At 41.0% G+C, this 25,196-nt stretch overlaps 11 protein-coding genes and 3 non-coding genes across 14 annotated transcripts; 7 read left to right on the forward strand and 7 right to left on the reverse strand.

Annotated features, from left to right (window-relative positions):
• Positions 1-84: 84 nt before the first annotated feature.
• On the forward strand, positions 85-939 carry MCM1 (transcription factor MCM1; the record flags this gene model as incomplete). The annotated part of the gene is made up of 1 exon (XM_056230278.1): positions 85-939. The coding sequence occupies one exon, from the start codon at positions 85-87 to the stop codon at positions 937-939; it is 855 nt and encodes a 284-aa protein (XP_056084212.1).
• A 655-nt stretch (positions 940-1,594) lies between these two features.
• Positions 1,595-3,031, forward strand: IOC4 (Ioc4p; the record flags this gene model as incomplete). The annotated part of the gene is made up of 1 exon (XM_056230279.1): positions 1,595-3,031. One exon carries the CDS (start codon positions 1,595-1,597, stop codon positions 3,029-3,031), a length of 1,437 nt encoding a protein of 478 aa, XP_056084213.1.
• Positions 3,032-3,914: 883 nt separating this feature from the next.
• On the forward strand, positions 3,915-3,986 carry Skdi_13.trna9H. The gene has a single exon. It is a non-coding gene; the product is annotated as a tRNA-His (tRNA).
• Positions 3,987-4,229: 243 nt separating this feature from the next.
• On the reverse strand, positions 4,230-7,559 carry NUP116 (FG-nucleoporin NUP116; the record flags this gene model as incomplete). The annotated part of the gene is made up of 1 exon (XM_056230280.1): positions 4,230-7,559. One exon carries the CDS (start codon positions 7,557-7,559, stop codon positions 4,230-4,232), a length of 3,330 nt encoding a protein of 1,109 aa, XP_056084214.1.
• A 303-nt stretch (positions 7,560-7,862) lies between these two features.
• CSM3 (Csm3p) lies at positions 7,863-8,822 on the forward strand (the record flags this gene model as incomplete). Its single annotated transcript, XM_056230281.1, has 1 exon — positions 7,863-8,822. One exon carries the CDS (start codon positions 7,863-7,865, stop codon positions 8,820-8,822), a length of 960 nt encoding a protein of 319 aa, XP_056084215.1.
• A 139-nt stretch (positions 8,823-8,961) lies between these two features.
• Positions 8,962-11,379, reverse strand: ERB1 (ribosome biogenesis protein ERB1; the record flags this gene model as incomplete). Its single annotated transcript, XM_056230283.1, has 1 exon — positions 8,962-11,379. The coding sequence occupies one exon, from the start codon at positions 11,377-11,379 to the stop codon at positions 8,962-8,964; it is 2,418 nt and encodes an 805-aa protein (XP_056084216.1).
• A 921-nt stretch (positions 11,380-12,300) lies between these two features.
• Skdi_13.trna10V lies at positions 12,301-12,374 on the reverse strand. Its single transcript has one exon. It is a non-coding gene; the product is annotated as a tRNA-Val (tRNA).
• A 1,344-nt stretch (positions 12,375-13,718) lies between these two features.
• Skdi_13.trna11W lies at positions 13,719-13,824 on the reverse strand. The gene is made up of 2 exons: positions 13,789-13,824; positions 13,719-13,754 (listed from the first exon to the last, which is right to left on the reverse strand). It is a non-coding gene; the product is annotated as a tRNA-Trp (tRNA).
• A 173-nt stretch (positions 13,825-13,997) lies between these two features.
• On the forward strand, positions 13,998-14,612 carry FAR3 (Far3p; the record flags this gene model as incomplete). The annotated part of the gene is made up of 1 exon (XM_056230284.1): positions 13,998-14,612. One exon carries the CDS (start codon positions 13,998-14,000, stop codon positions 14,610-14,612), a length of 615 nt encoding a protein of 204 aa, XP_056084217.1.
• A 120-nt stretch (positions 14,613-14,732) lies between these two features.
• Positions 14,733-17,267, reverse strand: STB2 (Stb2p; the record flags this gene model as incomplete). The annotated part of the gene is made up of 1 exon (XM_056230285.1): positions 14,733-17,267. One exon carries the CDS (start codon positions 17,265-17,267, stop codon positions 14,733-14,735), a length of 2,535 nt encoding a protein of 844 aa, XP_056084218.1.
• Positions 17,268-17,676: 409 nt separating this feature from the next.
• On the forward strand, positions 17,677-20,340 carry STV1 (H(+)-transporting V0 sector ATPase subunit a; the record flags this gene model as incomplete). Its single annotated transcript, XM_056230286.1, has 1 exon — positions 17,677-20,340. The coding sequence occupies one exon, from the start codon at positions 17,677-17,679 to the stop codon at positions 20,338-20,340; it is 2,664 nt and encodes an 887-aa protein (XP_056084219.1).
• Positions 20,341-20,450: 110 nt separating this feature from the next.
• On the reverse strand, positions 20,451-21,371 carry BUB2 (Bub2p; the record flags this gene model as incomplete). Its single annotated transcript, XM_056230287.1, has 1 exon — positions 20,451-21,371. The coding sequence occupies one exon, from the start codon at positions 21,369-21,371 to the stop codon at positions 20,451-20,453; it is 921 nt and encodes a 306-aa protein (XP_056084220.1).
• A 255-nt stretch (positions 21,372-21,626) lies between these two features.
• On the reverse strand, positions 21,627-22,556 carry AAC1 (ADP/ATP carrier protein AAC1; the record flags this gene model as incomplete). The annotated part of the gene is made up of 1 exon (XM_056230288.1): positions 21,627-22,556. The coding sequence occupies one exon, from the start codon at positions 22,554-22,556 to the stop codon at positions 21,627-21,629; it is 930 nt and encodes a 309-aa protein (XP_056084221.1).
• Positions 22,557-23,154: 598 nt separating this feature from the next.
• Positions 23,155-25,068, forward strand: FET3 (ferroxidase FET3; the record flags this gene model as incomplete). The annotated part of the gene is made up of 1 exon (XM_056230289.1): positions 23,155-25,068. The coding sequence occupies one exon, from the start codon at positions 23,155-23,157 to the stop codon at positions 25,066-25,068; it is 1,914 nt and encodes a 637-aa protein (XP_056084222.1).
• Between the last annotated feature and the right edge of the window lie 128 nt (positions 25,069-25,196).

Here is a 25,196-nt window from a genome sequence, read left to right on the forward strand (position 1 = left end):
AGGAATAAGAAGCGAAAATCAAAAAAGCTTTGGATCTGCAAGACTAGCTGTCACAGCAAACAATACTCTAGTCACCCAACAAGAATGTCAGACATTGAAGAAGGCACCCCTACCAATAATGGGCAGCAGAAAGAGAGAAGAAAGATAGAAATTAAGTTCATCGAGAATAAAACAAGGCGCCATGTGACATTTTCCAAGAGGAAGCACGGTATCATGAAAAAGGCTTTCGAGTTGTCTGTGCTAACCGGTACACAGGTGCTGTTGCTTGTTGTCTCAGAAACTGGTTTGGTGTATACTTTTAGCACGCCAAAGTTTGAACCTATAGTCACGCAGCAAGAAGGTAGGAACCTGATTCAGGCATGTCTGAATGCCCCTGATGATGAAGAAGAAGACGATGATGAAGATGATGACGAGGAAGAGGAGGACGATGCTAATGATATGCAACGCCAGCAACCGCAGCATCAACCGCAGCAACAGCAACAGCAACAGCAACAAGTATTGAATGCGCATGCGAATAGCTTGGGTCATCTGAGTCAAGATCAGGTACCGGCAGGCGCCCTGAAACAAGAAGTCAAATCTCAATTGTTGGGTGCCAATCCTAGCCAGAACCCGATAATTCAGCAGCAGCAACACCACGCTCAGAATCCACAAACACAACAGCCACCGCAGCAGCAACAGCAGCAGCAACAGCAGCAGCAACAGCAACATCAAATGCCCCAGCATCCTCGACCACAACAAGGAATACCCCATCCGCAACAACCACAGCCACCACAACAGCAACAGCAACAGCAACAACCACAGCAACAGCAACAGCCCCTCACTGGCATTCATCAGCCTCATCAACAGGCTTTTGGTAACGCTGGCTCTCCCTACCTGAATGCTGAACAAAACGCCGCTTACCAACAATATTTTCAAGAGCCACAACAAGGTCAGTACTAATCTTACCGATCTCCGTATATAATTCATAGACGAGCATCAAGAGGGAAAAGCTGTTCCGTGCAGAAAAGAATAAAGATAAATAATAAGAACGATATCTTATCACTCACTATTCTATATGGAAAGAAGCCCCTCTATCGGGAAAAGAAAACAAAATATCTCATTCACCGACGCTTGTCTTTCTTTTGCAATTGTTTTTGGCTTGTTTCCTTGCCTCTTTTCACTGTGCCGCCACTTTATTTCATAGGCAAGATTCAAATCAAGTCTTCTTCATCCCCTTCCCCGAATATATAAAATACAAATAAAAACCTAAAGAATATAAAAAAAATATGAAATATCACACATAACCTGTATACATCACTTATATACACACATTTCCAAATAAATTTAATGTGAACTACACTTCCCTTAATGCTATTTTCCATTTTTGCTAAATATTGCCCTACAAGCACCTTCTGGTATGGTTTTATGGTCCACGCGAAAGCTAGATCGTCTGATACGAACTTTTCCAAGCTTTCACGGCCTCGCGTCAACATCAACAAAAAGACAATGTCATATATGGAACTGCTAGTTCATTGCGCATAGTCATTTTAAAGCAAGAAATTGACCAAAACATCGTTTATTTGCATTCGTAAAACGGTTTATCGCTTCTAGTGCAATGTCTGACGTGGTATTCCAGCCAACGGATATTGTCCTCGCCAAAGTTAAGGGGTTTTCGGCGTGGCCGGCAATGATCATCCCTGGTGAACTCATACCGGAGAACATCCTCAAGAACAAACCAATGGGTGTGTACAAAGGTAAGTCAGCCGATGGGAAAGGAGCTGAAGCTGAAAATCAAGAACAAAGCAATGGTGAAGACGAAGAAGCAGCAGAAGAAGAAGAAGAAGAAGATGATGTTTTCGCTGACAGCGACGCTAATCCTGAAAATTTTATAATATACACTCCAGTTCTGAAGTTTCGTAAACATGATACGTTGAAACCAGTCTATTGTGTAAAGTTTTTTTGCGATGACTCGTACATCTGGGTGAAACCTACAGATATGAAAATTTTAACTGGTGAAGAATGTCGCCAATGGCTAAATGGCAAACAGCGGAAGAATAAAAAACTAATACCGGCCTATGAAATGGCTATGAAGGGCAAGGATGGAATTGACATTTGGGAATTCGTGGAATACGGATCTTACGGTAAGCCAGATGAAGAGGAATACGTAGAGGAGGACGAAGAGCAGCAAAAAAGAACGGCGAAGAGGCCCACCAGATCTTCTAGTAGGCAACGTCAAAAGCGTGTTTTTGAGACAGACAAAAGTGAAGAGGGCGAGCCTGTAAAAAGGAAGAGAGTCACTAGATCAACTCGACAACAAAGGGTAGATGAAGAGGAAGAAGAAGAGGAAGAAGGACAAGAAGAGCAGGAGCCGGAGGGTGAAGAAGAAGAGTTTGTTAGGAAGAGGCCCCAAAGAGGCAAACCTAGGAAGGCTGTGGCAACGAAGACTAAACTAAAGCCCAAGTCGAAGCCAAAGAAGGAGAAACCTAGCCCTCCCAAAGTAATTAAGTATCATTTTGAGGATGATGAGGATTGGAGTATAGTTGGACTTGGTCCACAGGATCTATCAATTGAAAAAACAATGGATCCGATCGCAAAAAAACTGTCACAAAAGAAAAACCTGGAAAGGCATGTAGAAATTAAGCTGGATCTGGAAGATAAACTTGCAGGCATCAACAAACTATTATGCGATGTCTTATGTTCAGGTGTCAACCGAACAGTTTCCATAAAGGATGATTTTGAAATAATATTAGATGAATTACAAATTGCACTTAACACAAGAGGATCCAAAAATGAATTCATAACAATTTTCCAATCAAATAATTCCCTCCTGTTATACTTTAGAATACTGTTTAACTTGAGGAGAAAGGAATTGAATAAATGGGGTTTATGGGGTCGTTTCCAAGACGTTTTCGAGCATATTTACTCATATGAATTTAGACCTGATACGACAGATTGGCAATTGGAACAAGATATGGAATTAAAAGAAGAACAACAACAAGACGCTGACGCTGCCAGAGCTGTGAAAGAAGAAAAATCCGAAGTAGAAGCATAACCATAGTCATGATTGATATATCGGATTCAACAAGAACAAAGGCATGGACTGTGTAATATGAAATAGGATAAGACTGGATAATTTACTTTTGCCCTGATATATTTATAAAGCATTCCAGATTCTATTTATCCTGTATCGTTGTAATAAAGTTTGGTTTTTTTTTTTTATTTATTTTCTATTTTTCGAGCAAGGTTTGCATGAATATAACTTGGGATACTTTATGCTTTCATAGAAGGTTTATAACCGCTAATGATTTACAGTAAACTTTTTTCTGTTCCAGATTAGGCTTGACGTTGCTTGACCAAAAATCAACGCTTGTCCACCGACTACGACGAATTGAGTGAAATAGTTGTTGATTTTTGTTGGAATAAGTGGTTTTTCAACACAGGTACTAGTTTATTGTAATATTGAAGATATTTAACATGTCTAATCGGCGTGTGTGGGTGCATCTCTCCTGTATAGAACAATCTGCTTTTATTGTTTAGCAATACTAACTATCAGCAAACGTGGCTAGGATATGATCATTTATGACATCCGGGTATGGCGTGCAGGCGTCATTAAACTTAGTGAAATTTGAAGCGCAAGGATTGATGATGAAATAGGATCAATGAATGTCAACCTATAGAACAAAGATAAAATATTCATAATATTACGTAGGCCCGTCGATTCCCTTCTTTTGTGGATTCTTAAATCCTGAAAAGATCTTCAAATTCATTGTATACGTCTAATTATTGTCTTTACCAATGGTCTCAACAATTATCACAAGATTCACATTTATCAGGATTCACACTTATCTGAATTTGACTGTTCATAGATCCTTCTGTGAATATGCCATGAGATGCCATGGGATCCATGAAGGTGCTGCCAATAGGAACATAAGTTTGCCATCTTAGTATAGTGGTTAGTACACATCGTTGTGGCCGATGAAACCCTGGTTCGATTCTAGGAGATGGCATTTTTTTTTTATATTTTTAATAATATGAAAAAATGATGAGATAGAAAATGATCTTATTCAGGAAGAAACTATAGTTGATTATTCAAAGCGATACCTTTCTTTTCTTTTCTCCTCATCTTCCTCTTTTTTTGAAAAACTTCCAGGCATCCTCAATTCCACGCTAGATATTTATTCTTTTAATCATTAAATGCATTATATACTGTATTTAACTCTCTCTTCTATATAGTTTGATTATATCTTTATTTAAAAGGAATGCTGTGCTGCATAGTTTACGATAAACACGTAAGTACCACTGGCGGCATCATAACTTTCAAAGTTTGAATTCGGATTCCTCTTTAAGCGTTCAATATGCCTTTTAACCAACTGATGCTTTGGATCCTTTATGGGCTTCCTTGTAGATTTATCTACAGGAAAACAATTGAAGCAGGTAATTCTAGCCCGAACGTTAATACCTTCGCCTCGCTTGGGTCTGTTTGATGAGTTTGCATACATTATACAGGTTTTGGGTTCAAAGGTAATGATAACACCTCCTAAAGAAGTCAGAGGCACTTCAGCAAGGTCGACAGGTTCAAGGAATTCAATTTTACCATAGTTTTTATGACCCACAACTAAGTGTGGAACCTTGCGCAATTGTAACAAGGAATAAGAGGATAAAGTATCCATGGATGGAGAGATGTAGTAATCTTCGTTAATGAAGGAAGCATCTCTTTCGGTAACGCCTACATCAATTGTATTTTTACCACCTTCTGGAGACTCCTTCTTTTCCAAATCAGCAATGTTTTCCTTATTCTCTTCGTTAACAATCCTCAATTGACTCTTGGTAGTGTTCACTTCCTCATTGGCTTTTGTAGGCAAGATAAGTACGCTACCACCATTTGTACCTTCCTTTTTATCCATGTTTAAGTTTGCTGGTATCACTCCTTGCTCATTGATTCTACTTCTGCTACTGGTATCGCTGTTCAACGCTCTATTATTTTCCTCGGGTGCCGTCAACAATTTCTTATTATTGATTAGGTTCTTGAATGATTTCTTGTCGGGATTAAATAATAGCCTGGAAGTTTTCAGAATGCTTTCATCCAGGGTTTCCTCCTGGTGGTTGGAAATTGTAATTTGGTTATTCTTTTTGTCAATTGAAATGGATAATTTTGGATCAGCCGTAATCTTGACCTTATCCATTACAATATTATTAGCCTTAAGCCTGGCTGTGAATAATGTTTTAGGAACCATTCTATATGCGCTAGTCAAACTAGCTTTTTTGCGCTCATCGGCTTTGATCTTGGTAGCATTTGGTTGAACTGGACTAGAAATGGTGTTGACGATCGTAGCTTTAGAAAAGAGTTCATTAGTACCGTATGGATTACTGCTCTGAAGCTGTAACCTTTGCTGTTGCTGCTGTTGAAGCATGTTCTGCGATTGCGACATTGGCTGACAAGACTGAGAAAATAATCCTGCGCCTGGAAGGTTCCCGCTGGTGTTATTTTGGAATAGGCTCCCACCACTAGTAGATTGAGAGAAATTATTATTACCAATCAACCCCGTTGAAGCGATACCGTTATTTGAAGACAAATTGTTATTGCTTCCAAACAATCCTCCCCCACTTGTTGGAGCATTAACACCAGCAGGTTTATTGCCGAATAAACCGGTAGAATTTGTAGTAGCTGCTGTACTAGAAGCATTATTAGACCCGAATAACCCACCTGAAGTCATATTTGGGGCTGCGGTATTGGTGTTGCCGAAGAGAGATCCTGTAGCCGGTTTATTGCCGAACAATCCTCCAGCAGTTGAAGCGGTATTATTTTGATTGGCGGCTTGATTGTTTCCAAATAATCCGCCTCCGACAGGGTTTGTAGGTTTTGAGCCAAACAAGCCCCCTGAAGTTGGTTGCTGTTTATTCTGGAATAAACCTCCCGATGGCTGTTGCAGATTATTTCCAGTAAGACCGCTGTTTTGGTTTGTTGCGTTGTTAGAAAACAAACCTGCACCAGCGGGTTTTGCTCCAAAAAGACTAGTGTTTTGTTGTGGTTGTTGTAACCCGTTTTGGCCAAATGGTTGGATGTTGGTTTGATTAGATTGGCCAAATAACCCGCCAGTTTGAGGCTGTGGCTGGTTGTTCTGTTGCCCAAACAATCCTCCTGGTGCTTGCTGTTGTTGATTGTTTTGCCCAAATAAAGAATTTCCCTGAGCGTTTCCAGATCCAAAAGTTGATGCTCCCTGCTGTTGTCCTAGCAGTCCGCCTATAGGTTTGCTTCCGAACAGGCCCCCCTGCTGCTGCGGTTGATTAAATGTATTTGAGGAGTTTTGCTGTCCAAACAACCCTGTCCGGTTTTGATTCTGGTTAGTCTGACCGAATAGTCCCCCAGTGTTGGAATTTTGTTGTTGCCCAAATAATCCTCCACCATTTTGTTGTTGATTATTTTGTCCGAATAAGCCAGCAGAGGTAGTGTCATTCGCGTTATTGTTTATGCCAAATGTATTTGTACCACCGGATTGACCAAACAGCCCACCAGAAGCCGGTTTGGCTCCGAAAATACCATTACCGCCGTTTTGCTGTTGGCTGAAGGCACCGCCATTTGTGTTGGTGTCTGATTGACCAAAAAGACCACTGGTACCCTGTTGTGCTTGTTGTTGGGGGAAGGCGCCATGGCTCACCTGGCCGAAGGCACCTCCACTATTGATATTATTTGCGCCAAATGAATTTTGTTGCTGGCCAAATGGATTAGCGTTTGTGTTCGAATTTTGCTGTCCAAAAAGGGCTGTGCTATTAGCGTTGTTAGTTGGGTTGGTCGTGTTACCAAACAATCCTCCAGAAGTGGCGGCTTTGTTCGCCCCAAAAGCTGAATTCCCTGCAAGGTTGGTTGAGCTTCCGAACAGTCCGGTAGCGTTAGGAGCTCCAGAACCAAAGCCACCGCCTGAGCTGGTTCCAAACATGCCTGTTGTTGGCTTTTGGCCAAACAAACCCCCTGTTGAAGCGGAAGTACTGGCGTTATTATTCCCCATCATTCCAAACCCCGTATTGGTAGTACCCTGAGGATTGCTAAATGTGGTACTGGCGCCATTTTGTCCAGTAAAAAATTTTCTTCCGGCTTGATAGTCTTGAAACCTCAATTCTTCAAAGGAAAAGTTTCTGTATTCAGGCATACAGGTAATACTTTCGAAAACATTAGCGACGCCGGTTGTTGGATCTTTCTCTTCAAATGTAGTAAATGGTTTAATGCCCGTGCCTGCGGTAGAGTTGGGCACAGCAGAAGCGGAACTAGCAGAAAGTGACGTGTTATTGCCCATGCCGCCAAAGATTGATCCTGAAGCGTTGTTATTTGCGCCCAACTGACCTTGACCGAAAGGGGTGCTACTGGCAGCTGCCGTTCCAGACATTCCAAAGGGAGAATTAGAAGTCTGGTTACCAAAGTTACCGAAAGCAGGGGCCTGAGACGGATTTGCTTGCTGAGCTAAACCAAAAGCAGAAGCGCCCGCTACCGGCTGTTGTTGCTGCTGTTGAGTACCAAATGATGATGGTGCTGAGCCAAATGGTTGTTTTGTTGTGTTAGGAAATGCACCACGGCTAACTCCAAACATAGTAATGTGTTTAAGAAAAAAAAATTATAAGCTAAGTTGATGCCCTTTCAGTTGCCGCGGATCTTTACACGATGCTGATAGTCCCTCTTGTGGACATATGACAACCTTTAGATTTCTCTATGTATCTTAGTTTTGTTCTTTTTCCATTAAACATGGCAGAAAGGAAAGAAAAAAGCTAATGTCGGGTAATAATAGTTATTGCAAAAGTGGCATAATAGAGATAATAAAACTGACGCGTAATTAAGATCCATCGGTATATCAACCCAAAACGTCAAAGAAAAGGGAATGGTTATTATTTGAGCGATGGATGAGGATTCTGACAATCTGTTATTAGCCTTTGATGGCACCAATGGGGTTCAAAGCGACCCGACTATACCGAATGGCCTGGATAGTTCGGTGATCGATCCTACCATAGCGGACCCAACTGCAATTGTAACTAGAAAGAGGAGACCTCAGGTGAAACTAACAGCAGAAAAGTTACTTAGTGATAAAGGTCTACCATATGTTTTGAAGAATGCACACAAAAGAATACGGATTTCCTCCAGAAAGAACTCATACGCTAACTTATCAAATATTATTCAGTTTTACCAGCTTTGGGCACATGAATTGTTTCCCAAGGCAAAATTTAAGGATTTTATGAAAATATGTCAGACAGTGGGTAAGACCGATCCAGTTTTGAGAGAATACAGAGTAAGCCTTTTCAGAGATGAGATGGACATGAGTTCTGATGTCGGCACACGAGAAGCCGAACAGAGTCTGAAAGCACAGCTGCCTGTGGCTGCAGAACATGTTATTGGCACGAGTGCGGAACCAATTGCAGCAGCTCCTTCCAATGCACAAGATAAAAGCAACGTAAATGATGATGATGATGATGATGATGATGATGATGACGATATCTATCATTTTCACGTTAGCAACAGAAGAAAAAGAGCTCTGCGCAAGGAAGGTGATGATGCATCAACAATACGCAATGGCATACCGCCTCAGGAAGATACAAGTGCATTATTAAGAATATTCAAAGAAGTAGGGCCCTCTGACCTTGACGATAATCAAAAGAAGCTCTTATCGAGATGGCTAGATGAACGTAGGGCTATGGAAAAAGACTCAATGACTGATGAAGATGTTCAACTAGTACAAAAACTGGAAGAATGGGAAATGATTAATATACAAGGAGCAGAGGCACAATACGATTTTCTACCAGGAGAAGATGATTTTGGTGTTGATCAAGATGAGTTAGACGCTATGAAAGAAATGGGGTTTTAAATCTGAGTTCGAAGATAGCAGTCCAAATATATATGTGTGTTTCTATATATACATATTTGAGTAAAAATAAGTTTATCTTTAGTTTTTAATTTCTTTCTTGTTGAGTACTATTATACAATATCTATTTCTAACCATTCATTTAAGTGGTCCACAAACGAGCTGTATTATCAGCACCGGCAGAGAACAACCAAGCCTCTCTTGGGTGCCAGACAGCATCAAGAACACCAAGACTATTGATTATTTTATGGCCAGTTAATTTTTTCAACGGAACAATCATTGGATTTTTCATCATGTCATCATAAACAGTGGCATGGAAAATATGTATGGTACCATCATCAGCGGCGGAGCTGAATAGAGGTAACTTTTTGTGGAAGTTCACACTTCTGACAGCCTTGTCGTGATATCTTAGTGTTTTATATGGTGTACTAGCCAAATCTAGGTCATGCCATAACACCCTTTTGTCGAAAGATGACGCAATTAAATTATCACCTCTTGGGTGAATATCAATTTTAGATAGCCAACGAGCACCAGGCAATAATTTTTTGACCAGTATTTGCTGAGATAAATCGTAAATTCTGACGTATCTTTGAGAACAGACAAACAATTGAGGTTTGAAAGGGTGGAACTTGGCATCCATGATAATTCCCTTCGATTTCCTGAATGGGGATTGGGTTGAGTGCTTGGAAACCTGATGAATCAAAACGGATGTGTTACCAGAGTCAGGTTGAACAGTGACAAAATAATCACCTTTTCTATGCCATGAAAGTTTTTTGACAGTTTTTTTACAGGTGATGGTAATACAAATATCTTTCTCTAGCTGCTTTTGAGTGGGTTTATTCCATTGTGCTACCTGTTTTTTTACAGCATCTTTTGCGGTTTCTTTTTCACCTTCTTCATCACCACCATCCTCGTTCACTTCCAGATTAGACTTTTTAACAGTGCCAAAAGTGTCGTAACCGAAACCATCTTCAATTTTGGTTTTGCCGTTATTTTCAATATCGTAACCAAATATTGGTGGTACTATTAAATGAATACTTTCACCGACAGCAACAGCAAGAATGCCTGTATCAGCATCAGGACTCCACTCAATACACTCAATATGGTCATCCGGGTTTTCTTCACTTTCGACCAAAATCGTCTTATAAACTTCCCTTCCGGTTAAAATTTCCCATACTCTGACAGTTCCATCATCAGAACCCGTTGCTAGCCATAAGCCGGATGGATCAATGGATAAGGTACGTACTTTTCCCTTGTGACCAATGTATACTGTTGAGCAACGGATAGGGAAAGGTCTCAAATCCTTTGGAGAAGGAAGTTCTGGGATTAAAGATTCTGGGTCAATATTCAATTTGTTCTTCCGGACACGAGGAGCTAAATACAAATCCAAAGATCTTTCAAATCTTTCTCTAATTGACTCCCCGTAACCAGGAACCTTTCTCAAGGCAGAATACTTTTGAGGTAGGAAGTTTCTTTCTCTTTCACTGTATTCACTGTTCTCCCAAGCCCCTTTCTCTTCAGGTGACAAAAGATACTCTTCAGGTGGATTATAACTTTCTTCATTAGTTGGTGGAGACAATTTTGGGGCTCTTAGATGCATCACATGATCATTGGTTTCAGTAGAGTCACCCCACAAATCGTACTGGTAGTTTTCGGTCTTTTCTTTCTCTTTCATTTCCTTTAGTTTCTTTGGAGGAATGATACGGCCTTCCCTGATAGCTCTAACTATCTTCATAACTCTCTTGGCCTCATTCTTGGATGGAACGAATCTTCTCTTAGGTTCCGGAACGGCAGTTAACGGCATAACTTCTTCGTGTCTTGTAAACCAATCGATTAGAGGTTCATATGGATTTATACTTTCGTCAGTCTGTTCATTTCTTTGGATTTTAGAAATAAGTTCTAGCTCTTCCTTGGTTAAGTTCAAACTGGAACCGGAATTCTTATCCAGCAACCCAGTCCAACCTTCAGGTAATTCGATAGACTCTAACAATTGATCTAAAGCAGAACCTTTGGCAGGTCTCATAATTCTTTTACCATTGATATCGTACCCAATGTGTGGCATTTCATCGTAGGCAGAGAGTGGAATGTTACCGATAGTATTCTGAATTTCAGCGTCACTGTCATCGCTGTCATAAACTGGGTTAATTTCTGGTCTGATAACTCTATCTCTACCATCTGCATATTTTGAGTAGATATTTGGGTCGGCGATGGTATGTAGTTTTACGCCTGACAGTTTATCAGTTAAGGAATTTGTGTCGTCGGAAAATTCAGAACTGTTATAGTCCTCTTCTTCCTCGCCTTCTTCTTCCGCGAGCAATTTGTTTAATTCAGCGTCTGAGTCCTCATCGGGATCTCCTCTTGCTTCTTCATCAAAAGACGATTCCTTCTCTTCAACTGCAGACTCATACTCTTCGTCGTCTTCGTCACTCTCGCTTGCCTCTGCATCAATCAAACCGTCAACGGATAAGAGGTTGTCCTCATCTTGCTCAACGTCAGATTCCTCACTAGCTGTTCTCTTTTTGGAGATCTTAGTCTCGGTAACCTTATTGTTCTTTGCCATTGTTGAACTATTAGCGTGAAATCAGAACAGCAGCTATATAGTACTATTGTTGGCTGGCAACTATAAGCGACTAAATCTCGAATATGCCATATTAAGTTATAGGCTCATCGCAAAACTAAAAAGAAAAATTTTCAGTAATTTTTCACCTTTTTCGAATCCAGCGGTGGTAACCCGGATGTGAGATAGTGCACGATCAAAGCAAGCAGAGGCAGTTTAGTTACTCATCCAGCAGTAATACATCAGCGGTGTCGGATGGGCCCATTGTTTGTTCAATTTCATTTATTTCCTTATTTCGTTGAGAATACAAAATTTCTTAGTCATGTATTTGTGATAATCAAAAAGCTGGAATAAAAAATAAGGAAAGACTGGTGTGAGATTCTTGCGGTGCTTGTTGTTTTCATCAAACATTATTTAACAATGCAAGCTGAACAGCAACCCTAGAAACTGAAGTTGATAGCAATCTGTGGGAATTATTTACAGGTTTTTTTATTGTTATTTAGAGTTTAGTTCACAAATCTGCCTTTTCAAACTATTTATTCAATATATGTAACAAGAAGAGAAAAATAAAAGGAAAATGTGCTTAAAAACAGTAAAGAAACATTCAGATTTACTATACAATGTCGAGGACGGCATTACAAGGTATTTCAGGTAAGAGTATGGATGTTCAAAGATTCATGCACGCAATTCCAAAAAACTGCCACTGCCAAATATGTTCTACGAATGTACCATAGTTCATTCTAGTGTTCTGAATGACCAGCGACAACTATCCAGACATTGATATACCTTAGAATAAACAAGAATCTCTTTCGATGATATGTGAATAGGATCACAAGTATTTTCCATGAGAAAGGACCAATTTTTTGGGCTCAAGATAAGTTTTTAGTTGGACACTATGAAAATTAGGGATATTTGAGAAAAAATTGATTTCGCCCAGGATCGAACTGGGGACGTTCTGCGTGTTAAGCAGATGCCATAACCAACTAGACCACGGAACCAATATTTAATGAAACAATTACGATAGATTAAAGATCATATAGTCCACTACCAACTCCTTCTCAGACATTACTTATCATGCAAAGTGTTGGAACAAGTAGGTTCATCATTATTCACATAACTAGTCTTTGCTTGAAGAATGTTCAATCGGCGTGTGTTTTATATACCTCTCTTATATAGTATAAGAAAGAGTTCTGCTCTTTATTCTTAATTAATACTACTAATTATCAACACAAAGTAATAAGCTCAAGTCGCATCAGAAACGGGTAAAGAACCACCAATCTAAGCAGTTGACACTAACCGACCTATACATAAGGTGGAACAACGGATATAGAACCATAGTCGGCCAGATACGGAATGACAGCAATTGATCGGACTTGAAGTTTCTTGACATTTACATTTTTCAGGTGGCTTAGGCCAAGTGTTGGAAGCTGAAGGTGTTAATCTCGTGATAATTGTTGCGATTCCACTTTTTATGAAGGCAATAATTTTAGGTATGGAATAAACGAGGAGGTCATCTCGGGATTCAAAAACCCACGAAAAGGAGATCGCAATTCTACATGATACTTTGGATATTTTATCCTCGTTTTCTACATCATCGATCCTATTGCATTATTTTCCATGTCAATAGCAGTTGAATCCTGTTTGATCCCACAATTTACGTCATATTCTAAATATGTACATTATACCACTGATCAATGGGCGATAATAGACTCCTATTTCAACAATCTCATATTTTTGCGAGAAATGTTTTCGTGGGATCATATATTCAATCATTCAGGAAAGAGGTTGGCAAAACCGAGCAATACCTTGTTGATCTAGGAGTACTCATATAAAACGTCACGAGTGCAGGGCATAACATCACAAACGCAATTCCAGCTCGACAGAGAGAGTTAAACTCAATCGGCAAAGAATATGTCTATATGCATGTTTAGAGATTACTTGCAAAGGAAAAAAAGTTACTTGCTTATCAACATTTTGCTCGAGATTGATCAAGAAATCACATTACGAGAACTCAATGTCTCTAATTTCTCTCTTTTTTCAAGGTATTGACGAACAATGCTCTCCGTGAGCTGAAGAAGCATACCTTGGTACCTATGCGCATAGGTTACCCGCAGCACATTTAGTCTTCATTCTTGAATGCTTCCAATTTGTTTCCAATTTCTAAATATTTCCCTTTCGGAGTCATCTGTTCGGGGAAGATTAAACAACGGCCGCCGTTGCAGCAGGGAAGGGAGGGGCACGCAAAATCCTCCCCAGGGTTAGTGGTAGTTGAAGACTAGTAAAGACTTGCAGCAAGTCATAGTAAACGAATTTCAAAAGAAACAATTAGCAAAAAAATAAATTGAGACGGACAGGAATTGAACCTGCAACCCTTCGATTGCAATCTTATTCCTTGGAATATCCAAGATTAAATTGGAGTCGAAAGCTCTACCATTGAGCCACCGCTTCAACTTTTGTTGAATTACGAAGAGTTTGTAAGCGTCATAATGAAGGTAAAAATACTGCCGAATTGGTGCCTGGGATTCGGCAATGGATGAAGAAAGAAGATCCATAATCAAGTAAATTGTGCACGCTTCTGCCAAAGTAAACCCAGAAGTAATATTGTATAGCGGCTGGCAAAAATGAACAGTGGAGGTAATGATAGTTTTGATTACCTTCTTCAATTGACAAAAACTTTAACGGCAGAATGTCGGGCCAACAGACAAGAGACTGACCGGATAGAGCTACTGCTAAAGCGACTTGCCAAACAATCAGGCATATCCTACGATAAATTGAGCAAAAGTATAGTTCCGGACTCATGGAAAGATGACAAATCTGAAACAGCAGCGTCCCCTAGTGAAGCACAACAGCTCATTTTTGAGAATTTCAAATTAATATACGAGATTGAAAAGCAAGAGTACTTCAATATTAAGGTTCTTGCCCTAATTAGCCACATAAATGAGCATTTGTCATACATCAAGAACTTTATTGACGAACAAAATGCAATAAGAGGACGAGATGTGGCCGTATTTACATCAGAGAAAATTTATGAAAGGAACGAAAGTCTTCAACAAAATTATGAGTTGTTAAAGTCGGAAAACGTGGAAACAAAAAGGAAACTATATGCCATTATTGAGCAGCTCAAAACACTTTTGAAAGAGATTGATTGGGAGCTCATACCTAAAGATTCCAGGGACTTTACTCGCTTTCAAAAACAGCTAGAGTACCTGCAAAACGAATACCACATATTGAAGTAGTTTGGCATAACTCGAATAAGCAGCAAAAGCACGACATAGCATAATCTTGCATATATAAGTATGTACATGAATGAGTAAATATATTCAGACTTCCTGTGAAAAAGACTTAAGAAATCATGTTTAGATGCCTCTGTCATCATCATTCACATTACTGGGCAGAGAACTATTGCCAAATAGCCACCTGAACCATTCCATAGTATCATCCTTCAAATCCTTGAAATAACGACGGCTTAACATCTTCAAACACAGCGCTTCATAGGAGGGGTTGCTAATGGTCATTAGATCATTTACACATTTATCGTATTGATCTTTGTCACTCTTAGGATCCGTTGCAGAGCATATACCAGCTTTGCCCTGCCCTTGAAGAGAACATTTCAATCCAATCAATTTGGAGTCAAATTGAGCAACACTACTTTCAATATCTCTTACGCGGACTTCCAGTATCCTCATATCATATTTTAGTCTTGATGATAGTGAATTCAATTCTTGCATTTCATGAAGAAGAAGTTGTTGCTTATTGTCAATGTCTTCAAATTTCCCCTCAAATGTTTTTGCACTGTCTGAATACTTTTTATACAACTCTTGTAATTTTTTGTATCTTTCGGTGAATTTGTAGTATTGAGCAACTGTCCCTTCTTTTTCCAATTTGCCTATATAATGCTCATCCATTTCTTGTATGTGTTGCTGCGCCTGGATATGGTATTTCATTCGCAGCAAATCTCTGGCTATTCGAACAACAGATGGATCGAACGGTAAATCCCATTTCTCCACAATGTTTTGCACTGCGGAAAAAGAATTGCATCTGTATAAACGAGACGACTTTTCTTTCAACTTTGAGAGGTCTTCATAAATAGTGTCGTGCGTCCAATCTTTACAATAAGGAAATGAATTTCTCCGGTAATACTCTCCTTGATACAATTTGTTGATCCCAAAATTGTAAGCATATTTGGTATTATCATAATTTGGGAACATCGACGACACTGTTGCTGACGAGGGCATGGCATTGGTCTCCTCTATACTCTCAGATGTATTAAAACTGGAAGAACTCATCTTCTTGGAAGCATGCTTCTGTGCATATGCGATTTTTTCTAGACGGACTTTTTCTAGTAGTAAGTCTCTTTCCCTTATCTGCCTATTAGGATCACCTTTTTGATAGTTGAATTTTAAGAACTCCTCATTAGATATATCACTACAGCTTTTCCTTGCGTGTCCCTTACCTTTCCATAACAGCCCCACAGAGCCTCCATGAATATTATGAATAAGTGCATCCAGTTCTGTCGTGAGAATTTTGTGCGACAGATTAATGGGATTGCCCTTCCCTATAATATCTTGTACAGTTGAAGTTACCATTTTTTTTAATTTGAAAATGTCTTTACTAGAAACTTTTGCTGTCACTTCAAAAAGTTTCTCTAATGTTCTTGGGTCTAAATAAGCTCTAGACTTCCGTTTATTCAGGCCATGCTTCTTTTGGAAATTGAAAACACCTTGAAAAAACCCAACTTCATCAAATGGGTCCTTGGAAGAAATACAGTTTTCGATCATCAATTTGAAATAGCAGCAAAGGATCAAACTAATTAGGCCAGCTACTGTTGTTGGACCCAGAGTGCATTCATTCTTCGGTTTTTCGGTACCCAGATACAATTTTCCATAGGCCTCCCACCATTCATCTATAGCACGTTTGGTATCTTCGCATAAAAGACCGTCTGTTTGGTAGTTCTTATATAAAAAGTTAAAGTAACTCAGTGATATTTGAATCAATGTCACCATCTCTACAACGGGGGACCTATTGTCGACATTCCCATTTTTGGGGCTACCAAACGATTTGTATTCTTCCGCAGACAAACGTGGTTGCTGCTGTTGAATCATTTGAGGATGTTGGGCTATAAAAGTGTTCGTGGGGATTTTGAACAGCTGTGAAAACTTGTCAAGCGATGCCATAGTTGGAGGACACAAAAGATTTGCTGATCTCCCACCGCAATGAAGGTTTTTCAAATCAAAATTAACCTCAAAATCCTTCCAAATCGTTCTCAAATCTCCACATTCCACATGCAACAGGGTCAGGCCAAATGACACACCAGATAAATTGGTGATGAAAAGAGTGCCTTTTGGTGTAAATTTCGGCCGGGCAAACTCCATCAACTCCTCGAAGTACTGTTTAAATCTCCCAGGCCATATACCCGTTTCCTTTGGCAAAACAACCCTGACTCCTGATATTGTATCTTGAGAGTTCCCTGTGTATGATGTAATTAATGTTGACAAATTTCTGCACGCAACCCATTGTTCCACTATATATATTTCAAACCCATGTATAGTTATCTCTTCATAAGTTAAATCAGCATAGTTAGCCAAGTCCAATAAGAACAGAGCTCTAGAATCTGGGAAAATAAAACTGTCCAGTGGCGGAAGCTGCCCCGTAGTGTCATTCCTTGTTAACTCAGCAACTTCTGATTCATCTGAGTGACCATAGTAACCACTACCACTATAACTGGCTCCCTCATTATCTATTTCGTCACTTGCATCATCTTGGTCATGCTCGCTAAAGAAGTTGTCATTCGGTGCACTCCTGGCAGAGTAGATTTTTCTAGAATCTTGCATAGTTTTTCCATCAAACTGGCCGACTGTGTTGCCAGTAGTTAGAGTGCCCACCATAGTCATACATATTCTATAATATACGCGTCTTCCAGGGTCCAGTTCATTGCGTCCCTTAAATGCCACTCCGGATTAATTGAACCTTTCAATTTCCTATTGTGCGGGTAGCGGGGCTTATTTTTGTTTCTCAAAATAGAGGTGTCCTTTTTGGCTACTTCTGTTTATGTAGTCAGTTGGGCATTGGTCATGGAGAAAAGAGAGTTCCACCTAAGTGATCGGAACAGCGTTTAAATTAATAGAGAAGTTGCACACACACTTTTTTTTGTTTTTATTTTTGCTTACAGGTTCTAAATTATCCTTCGCTTTTGCTTGCATATAAAAGTTTCGTAACCTCGAGACTTATATTAAAGCATATCATAACTTAAAAGGGGAGGTGTTTTCTTTCTTTGAGTTTCCTCGAGTTATATGAATAATAATGAACCAAGAAGAGGCTATATACCGCTCAGCGGACATGACGTATGTCCAACTGTACATACCGTTGGAAGTTATAAGAGAGGTGACTTTCTTACTAGGGAAAATGGGCGTCTTCATGGTAATGGACCTTAATAAAGATTTGACCGCATTCCAAAGAGGTTATGTTAACCAGTTGAGGCGCTTCGACGAAGTGGAAAGAATGGTGATCTTCTTGAATGAGGTGGTAGAGAAGCATGCCGCAGAGACTTGGAAATACATTCTACACATTGACGATGAAGGAAACGACATTGCTCAGCCTGATATGCTAAATCTCATCAATACCATGGAACTACTATCATTGGATAATGTTAATGACATGGTAAGAGAAATCACTGATTGCGAGTCCCGTGCGAGACAGTTAGACGAGTCCTTAGATAATCTTAGAATCAAACTAAACGACCTTTTAGAACAAAGACAGGTAATATTTGAATGTTCAAAATTCATTGAAGTCAATCCAGGGATCGCCGGAAGAGCTAGGAACCCAGAAATTGAACGAGAAGAGAGGGACGTGGATGACTTCAGACTGAATCCGGATAACGTTAGTGAGACACTGAGTGATACTTTTTCTTTTGATGACGGCATGTCGGAGAATCCAGATACCTTGAGGGATGGTATTCTTGGAAACCAGTCAACCGAGGATCTAAGCTTTTTAGAACAAGGATACCAGCATCGATACATGATAACGGGTTCCATTAGGAGGACCAAAGTAGACGTATTGAACAGAATTCTGTGGAGGTTATTACGTGGTAATTTGATCTTCCAAAATTTCCCAATAGAAGAACCGTTGTTAGAAGGTAGAGAAAAGGTCGAAAAGGACTGCTTTATTGTCTTTACTCATGGTGAAACATTACTAAAGAAGGTGAAACGTGTCATAGATTCCTTGAATGGTAAAATAGTCTCTTTGAATGCTCGCTCTAGCGAGTTAATTGACACCTTAAATCACCAAATAGATGACTTACAAAGAATACTATATACAACAGAACAAACTTTACACACAGAATTGCTTGTTATACATGACCAATTGCCAATATGGTCCGCCATGACGAAAAGAGAAAAATATGTTTATACCACGTTGAACAAATTTCAGCAAGAATCTCAAGGCCTGATAGCTGAAGGCTGGGTTCCTTCCACAGAACTAATTCATCTGCAAGACTCTTTGAAGGATTACATTGAAACACTAGGTTCTGAATACAGTACCGTCTTCAATGTGATCCTAACTAATAGATTACCGCCAACATATCACAGAACTAATAAATTCACTCAAGCCTTTCAATCGATTGTGGACGCATACGGCATTGCTACCTATAAGGAAATTAATGCTGGTTTAGCCACAGTCGTCACGTTTCCCTTTATGTTTGCCATTATGTTTGGTGACATGGGCCATGGGCTGATTTTATTTTTGATGGCATTGTTTCTAGTGTTGAATGAACGTAAATTCGGAGCCATGCGCAGGGATGAAATTTTTGACATGGCATTCACTGGTAGGTATGTTGTGTTGTTAATGGGCGCATTTTCTGTATATACAGGGTTATTGTACAACGATATCTTTTCCAAGTCAATGACGTTATTCAGATCTGGCTGGCAGTGGCCTTCCACTTTTAGAAAAGGTGAATCTATTGAGGCAAAGAAAACTGGAGTTTATCCATTCGGATTAGATTTTGCTTGGCATGGTACAGACAACGGACTGCTTTTTTCGAACTCTTATAAGATGAAACTATCTATCTTAATGGGATATGCACATATGACGTATTCCTTCATGTTTTCTTATATCAACTTCAGGGCCAAAAACTCTAAAGTGGACATAATCGGTAACTTCATTCCTGGGTTGGTGTTTATGCAATCAATATTTGGCTATTTGTCCTGGGCCATCGTGTACAAATGGTCAAAGGATTGGGTTAAGGATGATAAACCGGCCCCAGGGTTACTGAATATGCTTATCAACATGTTTTTAGCACCAGGAACCATCGATGATCAATTATATCCCGGACAAGCCAAGTTGCAAGTTGTGCTGTTGCTTGCGGCATTGATTTGTGTTCCATGGTTATTACTATATAAACCACTAACACTGAAGAGGATAAACAAGAACAATGTTGGTGTTAGACCTCATGGATACCAGAGTGTAGATAATCTCGAACAGGATGAACAATTGGCACAACAGCGACATTCAGCGGAAGGATTTCAAGGAATGATTATCAGTGATATTGCGGATAGTATCAACGAAAACGTTTCCGGTGATGAACATGGAACATTTAATTTTGGTGATGTCATGATTCATCAAGTGATTCATACTATTGAGTTCTGCCTGAACTGTATTTCTCATACAGCTTCATATCTGCGTCTTTGGGCGTTGTCGCTGGCTCATGCGCAACTGTCTAGTGTGTTATGGGACATGACCATATCAAACGCTTTTAGTTCTAAGAACTCGGGATCGCCTTTAGCCGTAATAAAGGTGGTTTTCTTGTTTGCCATGTGGTTTGTTCTGACTGTTTGTATCTTAGTTTTCATGGAGGGTACTTCTGCGATGTTGCATGCCTTACGTTTGCACTGGGTGGAAGCAATGTCCAAATTCTTTGAAGGTGAAGGATATGCATACGAGCCGTTTTCATTTCAGGCTATAATAGAGTGAAAAACCCTCACTGTTTACTGTAAATTTCTCTTGTTTTTCTTTTACACATACATATATATATAAACGTTGTAGGATTAAACAATAAAGATAACATTTTCCCCACGCACAGTTTATGGTATATATATGTCTGGGTCAGTCAAGTGGTCCACCAACAGATCGTAGATTTGAGTCGGGATCTTGGCAATGAACCCGACTCCCAGCCGGATGATTTCGTCAGCATCAAAATCTGGGAATTGTCGCAGTAGATTAACGGGAGAATCCGACTTGAAAACCTTGGATCTCATTTTCACCAGGAACGCTACCACAAAGAGAATGTTCATATGAAAGCCATATGCAAACATAAAATCCCAGAGTTTGATGACTTGGTCGAGTGGTTTATTGCAGCTGGATAGCGTGAGGATGGAGGGCATGCCATAAATCTCTGCAGTGAGTAAATTGTCCGATAGGAACTTGCTCAGCTTTGGATCGATGATCCTGAGTGAAATATCGAGTAGTTTAGCGCCGTTCTGGGCGCCGTTTAGGTTCTTTGTCAAGTAAGTCGGTATTATTTCATAACAAACTTTGGTGAACAGCTGGTATGCCATTGGTTCAGAAGGGCATGAATAGAGTAAAGGGGCCAACAATACATTCATGCCCTGCACGTAAGTGCTCACAGGAATGTGACTTAAATGAGGTTTCTGTCTTCTCTGCTGTGTCTGCCAGGCAAAGCACGACAGACATCGGATCAGAGAGTCTTCCGAGACTCTATTTCTAAAATTCGGATCAGTTTGGAAAGTCCTAGAAGTGTCGTTCTTGATTTTTTGGTAGATGGTCATAGAAGGTGGACCCAGCTTCAAGAGGGCAAGATACCGTTGCGTAGACACCTCCATAGAGGTCTGAGAGAGTACCGTCCACACGTAACATCGCGTGCGTTCCTGCTGTTTATCTTCAGATATGGGGAGGCCCTCACTGAGAATGAGGTAGCGGAGTTGAGACAGTGAAGAATGCAGCAGCAAGGGCGGGTTTGATATGAGGTCTTCGATTGAAGTCATAGGGCAAGTTTAAATCCAGCGGTTCAGCACTTTGTCCGTGCTACTTTGCATTATTATCATTTTATTTTTCATTGTTTAGTTTTATGTAAACACTCCCATCTCCACGCGGCGTTGACTACAACTGCGAAGAAGAAAGCTTCCCGATCATTATAGCATAAGAAGGGTACGTAGCAAGGAATGAATATGTAGATAGATAGCTAGAATATGTAGATTTTTTTTTTCTATTTTTTTCTATTTTTTTCTGTTTTTTTTTTTTTACTTGAATTTTTTGCCAAACATTATCAGCTGCAACTGGTCATACAAGGAGATGACGCCGGCAGCGGCCACACCTCTGAATATGTTAGCACCGCAGCCTTTGAACAGCGAGTAGACACCCTCTTGTTGCACGATCTTCCTCAAGCAGTCCATGGCGCCGTTGTACTTGATAGCCTGGCCCGACGTCATCATCATCCTTCTTCTCACGGTATCCAGGGGATACGATGCAGTGGAGGCCCCCACGGTGATGACCCAGCCCAGTAAGAACGAGGCAATGAAGGAGCTCTCCAGAACACCCGTCAACAGCACGGGCTTGAAAGAATCGTACAAACCAAAGTACAGACCCCGGTACACGATGATGCCCACCACAGAGGGCATGAACCCGCGGTACAGCCCCAACACACCATCCGTCTTCAGCGTCTTCTTATACACATCCAGCAGCCCGCTAAACTGTCTTTGCAAGGTCAACCTCGACCCCCTAGCATCCGCAGCAAGCCTTGTTCTTGCATAGTCCAGCGAATACACAAACAGCAGCGACAAACCACCGGCCGCCCCACCGGAGAACAGATTACCGGCAAACCACTTGGCGTACCCATCCCGGTCCCTGTCATAGCTCAGCACCGACTTGATTTTGTCTTTGAAAGCAAAATTCAACGCTTGCGTGGGGAAATACCGAAGAACATTGGCCGTGTTACCCCTCCAAAACGACACAATACCTTCGTGCCTCGCCGTCCTCTTGAAGCAGTCCACTATGCCCAGATACCGCGAGTCCAGCGAGCCCTGCTTGAGCATCTCCTCCTGGTTCTGCATCAACAGCTTCACCCGTTCGATGGGGGCAGCACCCGTCTTTGCAATGGCAGCAGAAACACCGCCCATGAGGAAGTCCACACCGAAGTGTGACTTCTGAGTCTGTGTCTCCGTTTGAGACATTACTGCTGTAAAAAGAAAAATAGAAAAGAGAAACAGCTACAAAAATCTGTGCTGCCTTCTATGCGATAATGCCTTGGCTTGCCTATTTTGCAGTTGCCAGAATAGTAATATACTCATACCGTTTCAGGACCCAATAGATGGCATTCTGCGAAAAAGAGAACTCTTTCTCTCCGCCCGACAAAAAATATGCTTTCCTTTCGGGGTGCGAGTCAGCCCGCCGGGCCTGGGGTGGATCCCTACGGATCGCTGAGTCGCCGATAAAGACCCTCCGCCCAGAGCCAGGCAAGGCTGACTTGGCAGGCCCAGTAGGCAAGACAGGCGTACAAAAGTGCACCCGTTTGTAGGTGCTCTTATTCTCGCCGATGGCGACAGCAAATGAAGGATGCGCTTATACGGTTGATCCTTTGAGGGAGAACATCAAGGTGTTGCACATATAGTGTTTTTTGTGCTTGTGTGTGTGCTTGTGTGCTTGAGTGGACGTGTATATATATGTATATAAGCAGGCCGTGGCGTGGCCCTCTTGTTTTACGCGATGTGCTGTTGGAGAGAAGGAAGAAGAGTGTAGCGTAAGGAACGGCAGCATCAAAATTAGAACCTAATGACTAAGGCTTTACTCTCTGTAGTCGCTTTGCTTTTCTCGATGCTCTCGCTGGCGCAGGCGAAGACGCACACGTTCAATTGGACCGCCGGATGGGACTACCGAAACGTGGATGGGCTCAAAAGTCGTCCCGTTATCACTTGTAATGACCAGTTCCCATGGCCGGACATCACCGTCGACAAGGGTGATCGTGTGCAGGTGTACTTGACCAACGGGATGAACAACACCAACACTTCCATGCATTTTCACGGTCTTTTCCAAAACGGGACCAACTCGATGGACGGTGTGCCCTTCTTGACGCAGTGTCCCATTGCTCCGGGGAATACCATGCTTTATAATTTCACTGTGGAGCACAATGTCGGTACTTACTGGTACCATTCGCACACCGATGGTCAATACGAAGACGGGATGAAGGGTCTTTTCATTATCAATGACGGAGATAACTTTCCGTACGATTACGATGAGGAACTTTCTTTGTCGCTTAGTGAGTGGTACCACGACCTGGTGACCGACCTGACCAAGTCGTTCATGAGTGTTTACAATCCAACCGGTGCCGAACCCATCCCACAAAATCTGATTGTCAACAACACGATGAACCTGACATGGGACGTCCAGCCGGATACCACGTACCTTCTCAGAATTGTTAATGTCGGTGGGTTCGTGTCCCAGTACTTCTGGATCGAGGACCATGAAATGACCGTGGTCGAGATCGACGGTATCACCACTGAAAAAAACGTGACAGATATGCTTTACATTACTGTCGCCCAGAGATATACGGTCCTGGTTCACACGAAAAACGAAACCGACAAAAATTTTGCCATCATGCAAAAATTCGATGACACCATGTTGGATATCATCCCAGGTGATTTGCAATTGAATGCTACTTCGTACATGGTCTACAACAAGTCTGCTGCGCTACCCGCCCAAAACTACGTGGACTCAATAGATGATTACTTGGACGACTTCTATCTGGAACCATACGAAAAGGAGGCCATCTATGGTGAGCCAGACTACGTCATTACCGTCGATGTTGTCATGGATAACTTGAAAAACGGTGTGAATTACGCCTTCTTCAACAACATTACCTATACCACTCCGAAGGTCCCCACTTTAATGACCGTCTTGTCTGCAGGTGACCAAGCCAACAATTCCGAAATCTATGGTACAAACACACACACTTTCATCTTGGAAAAGGACCAGATCGTCGACATTGTACTAAACAACCAGGATACAGGTACCCATCCTTTCCATTTACACGGTCACGCCTTCCAAACCATTCAAAGAGATCGTACATACGATGACGCCTTGGGTGAAGTTCCTCACAGTTTCGACCCAGATAACCACCCTGCCTTCCCAGAATACCCAATGAAAAGAGATACGCTATACGTGAGACCACAGTCCAATTTTGTCATCAGATTCAAAGCCGACAACCCTGGTGTTTGGTTCTTCCATTGCCACATCGAATGGCATTTGTTGCAGGGACTAGGTCTTGTCCTTGTGGAAGATCCGTTTGGTATTCAAGAGGCTCATTCCCAACAAATAAGCGAAAACCATTTGGAAGTTTGCAAGAGTTGCTCCGTCGCTACCGAAGGCAATGCTGCTGCCAATACGCTCGATCTGACCGACTTGACCGGTCAAAACGTCCAGCACGGAGTTATTCCTAGCGGTTTCACCAAAAAGGGCATAATTGCCATGACATTCTCTTGTTTTGCTGGTATCTTAGGTATCATCACCATTGCCATATACGGTATGATGGATATGGAAGATGCAACCGAAAAGGTTATTCGAAACCTACATGTGGACCCCGAAGTCTTGATAAACGAAGTTGATGAAAGTGAAGATCGTCATATAAACGAAGATCGTCATTCCACCGAGAAGCATCAATTTCTAACCAAAGTTAAAGACTTTTTCTGATAATCATGTTTGGATTGTTCCCCCCAATTAACCTTTTTTTTTGGTCAAAAGGCCTCATCACATCTATATTTGGAGGAGATGCCCTTAAAATTATACTACATAGACATATACTTAATAATCTTTAGCAC

This window comes from Saccharomyces kudriavzevii, assembly GCF_947243775.1.
Source record: "Saccharomyces kudriavzevii IFO 1802 strain IFO1802 genome assembly, chromosome: 13".
Taxonomy (NCBI): Eukaryota; Fungi; Ascomycota; class Saccharomycetes; order Saccharomycetales; family Saccharomycetaceae; genus Saccharomyces; species Saccharomyces kudriavzevii.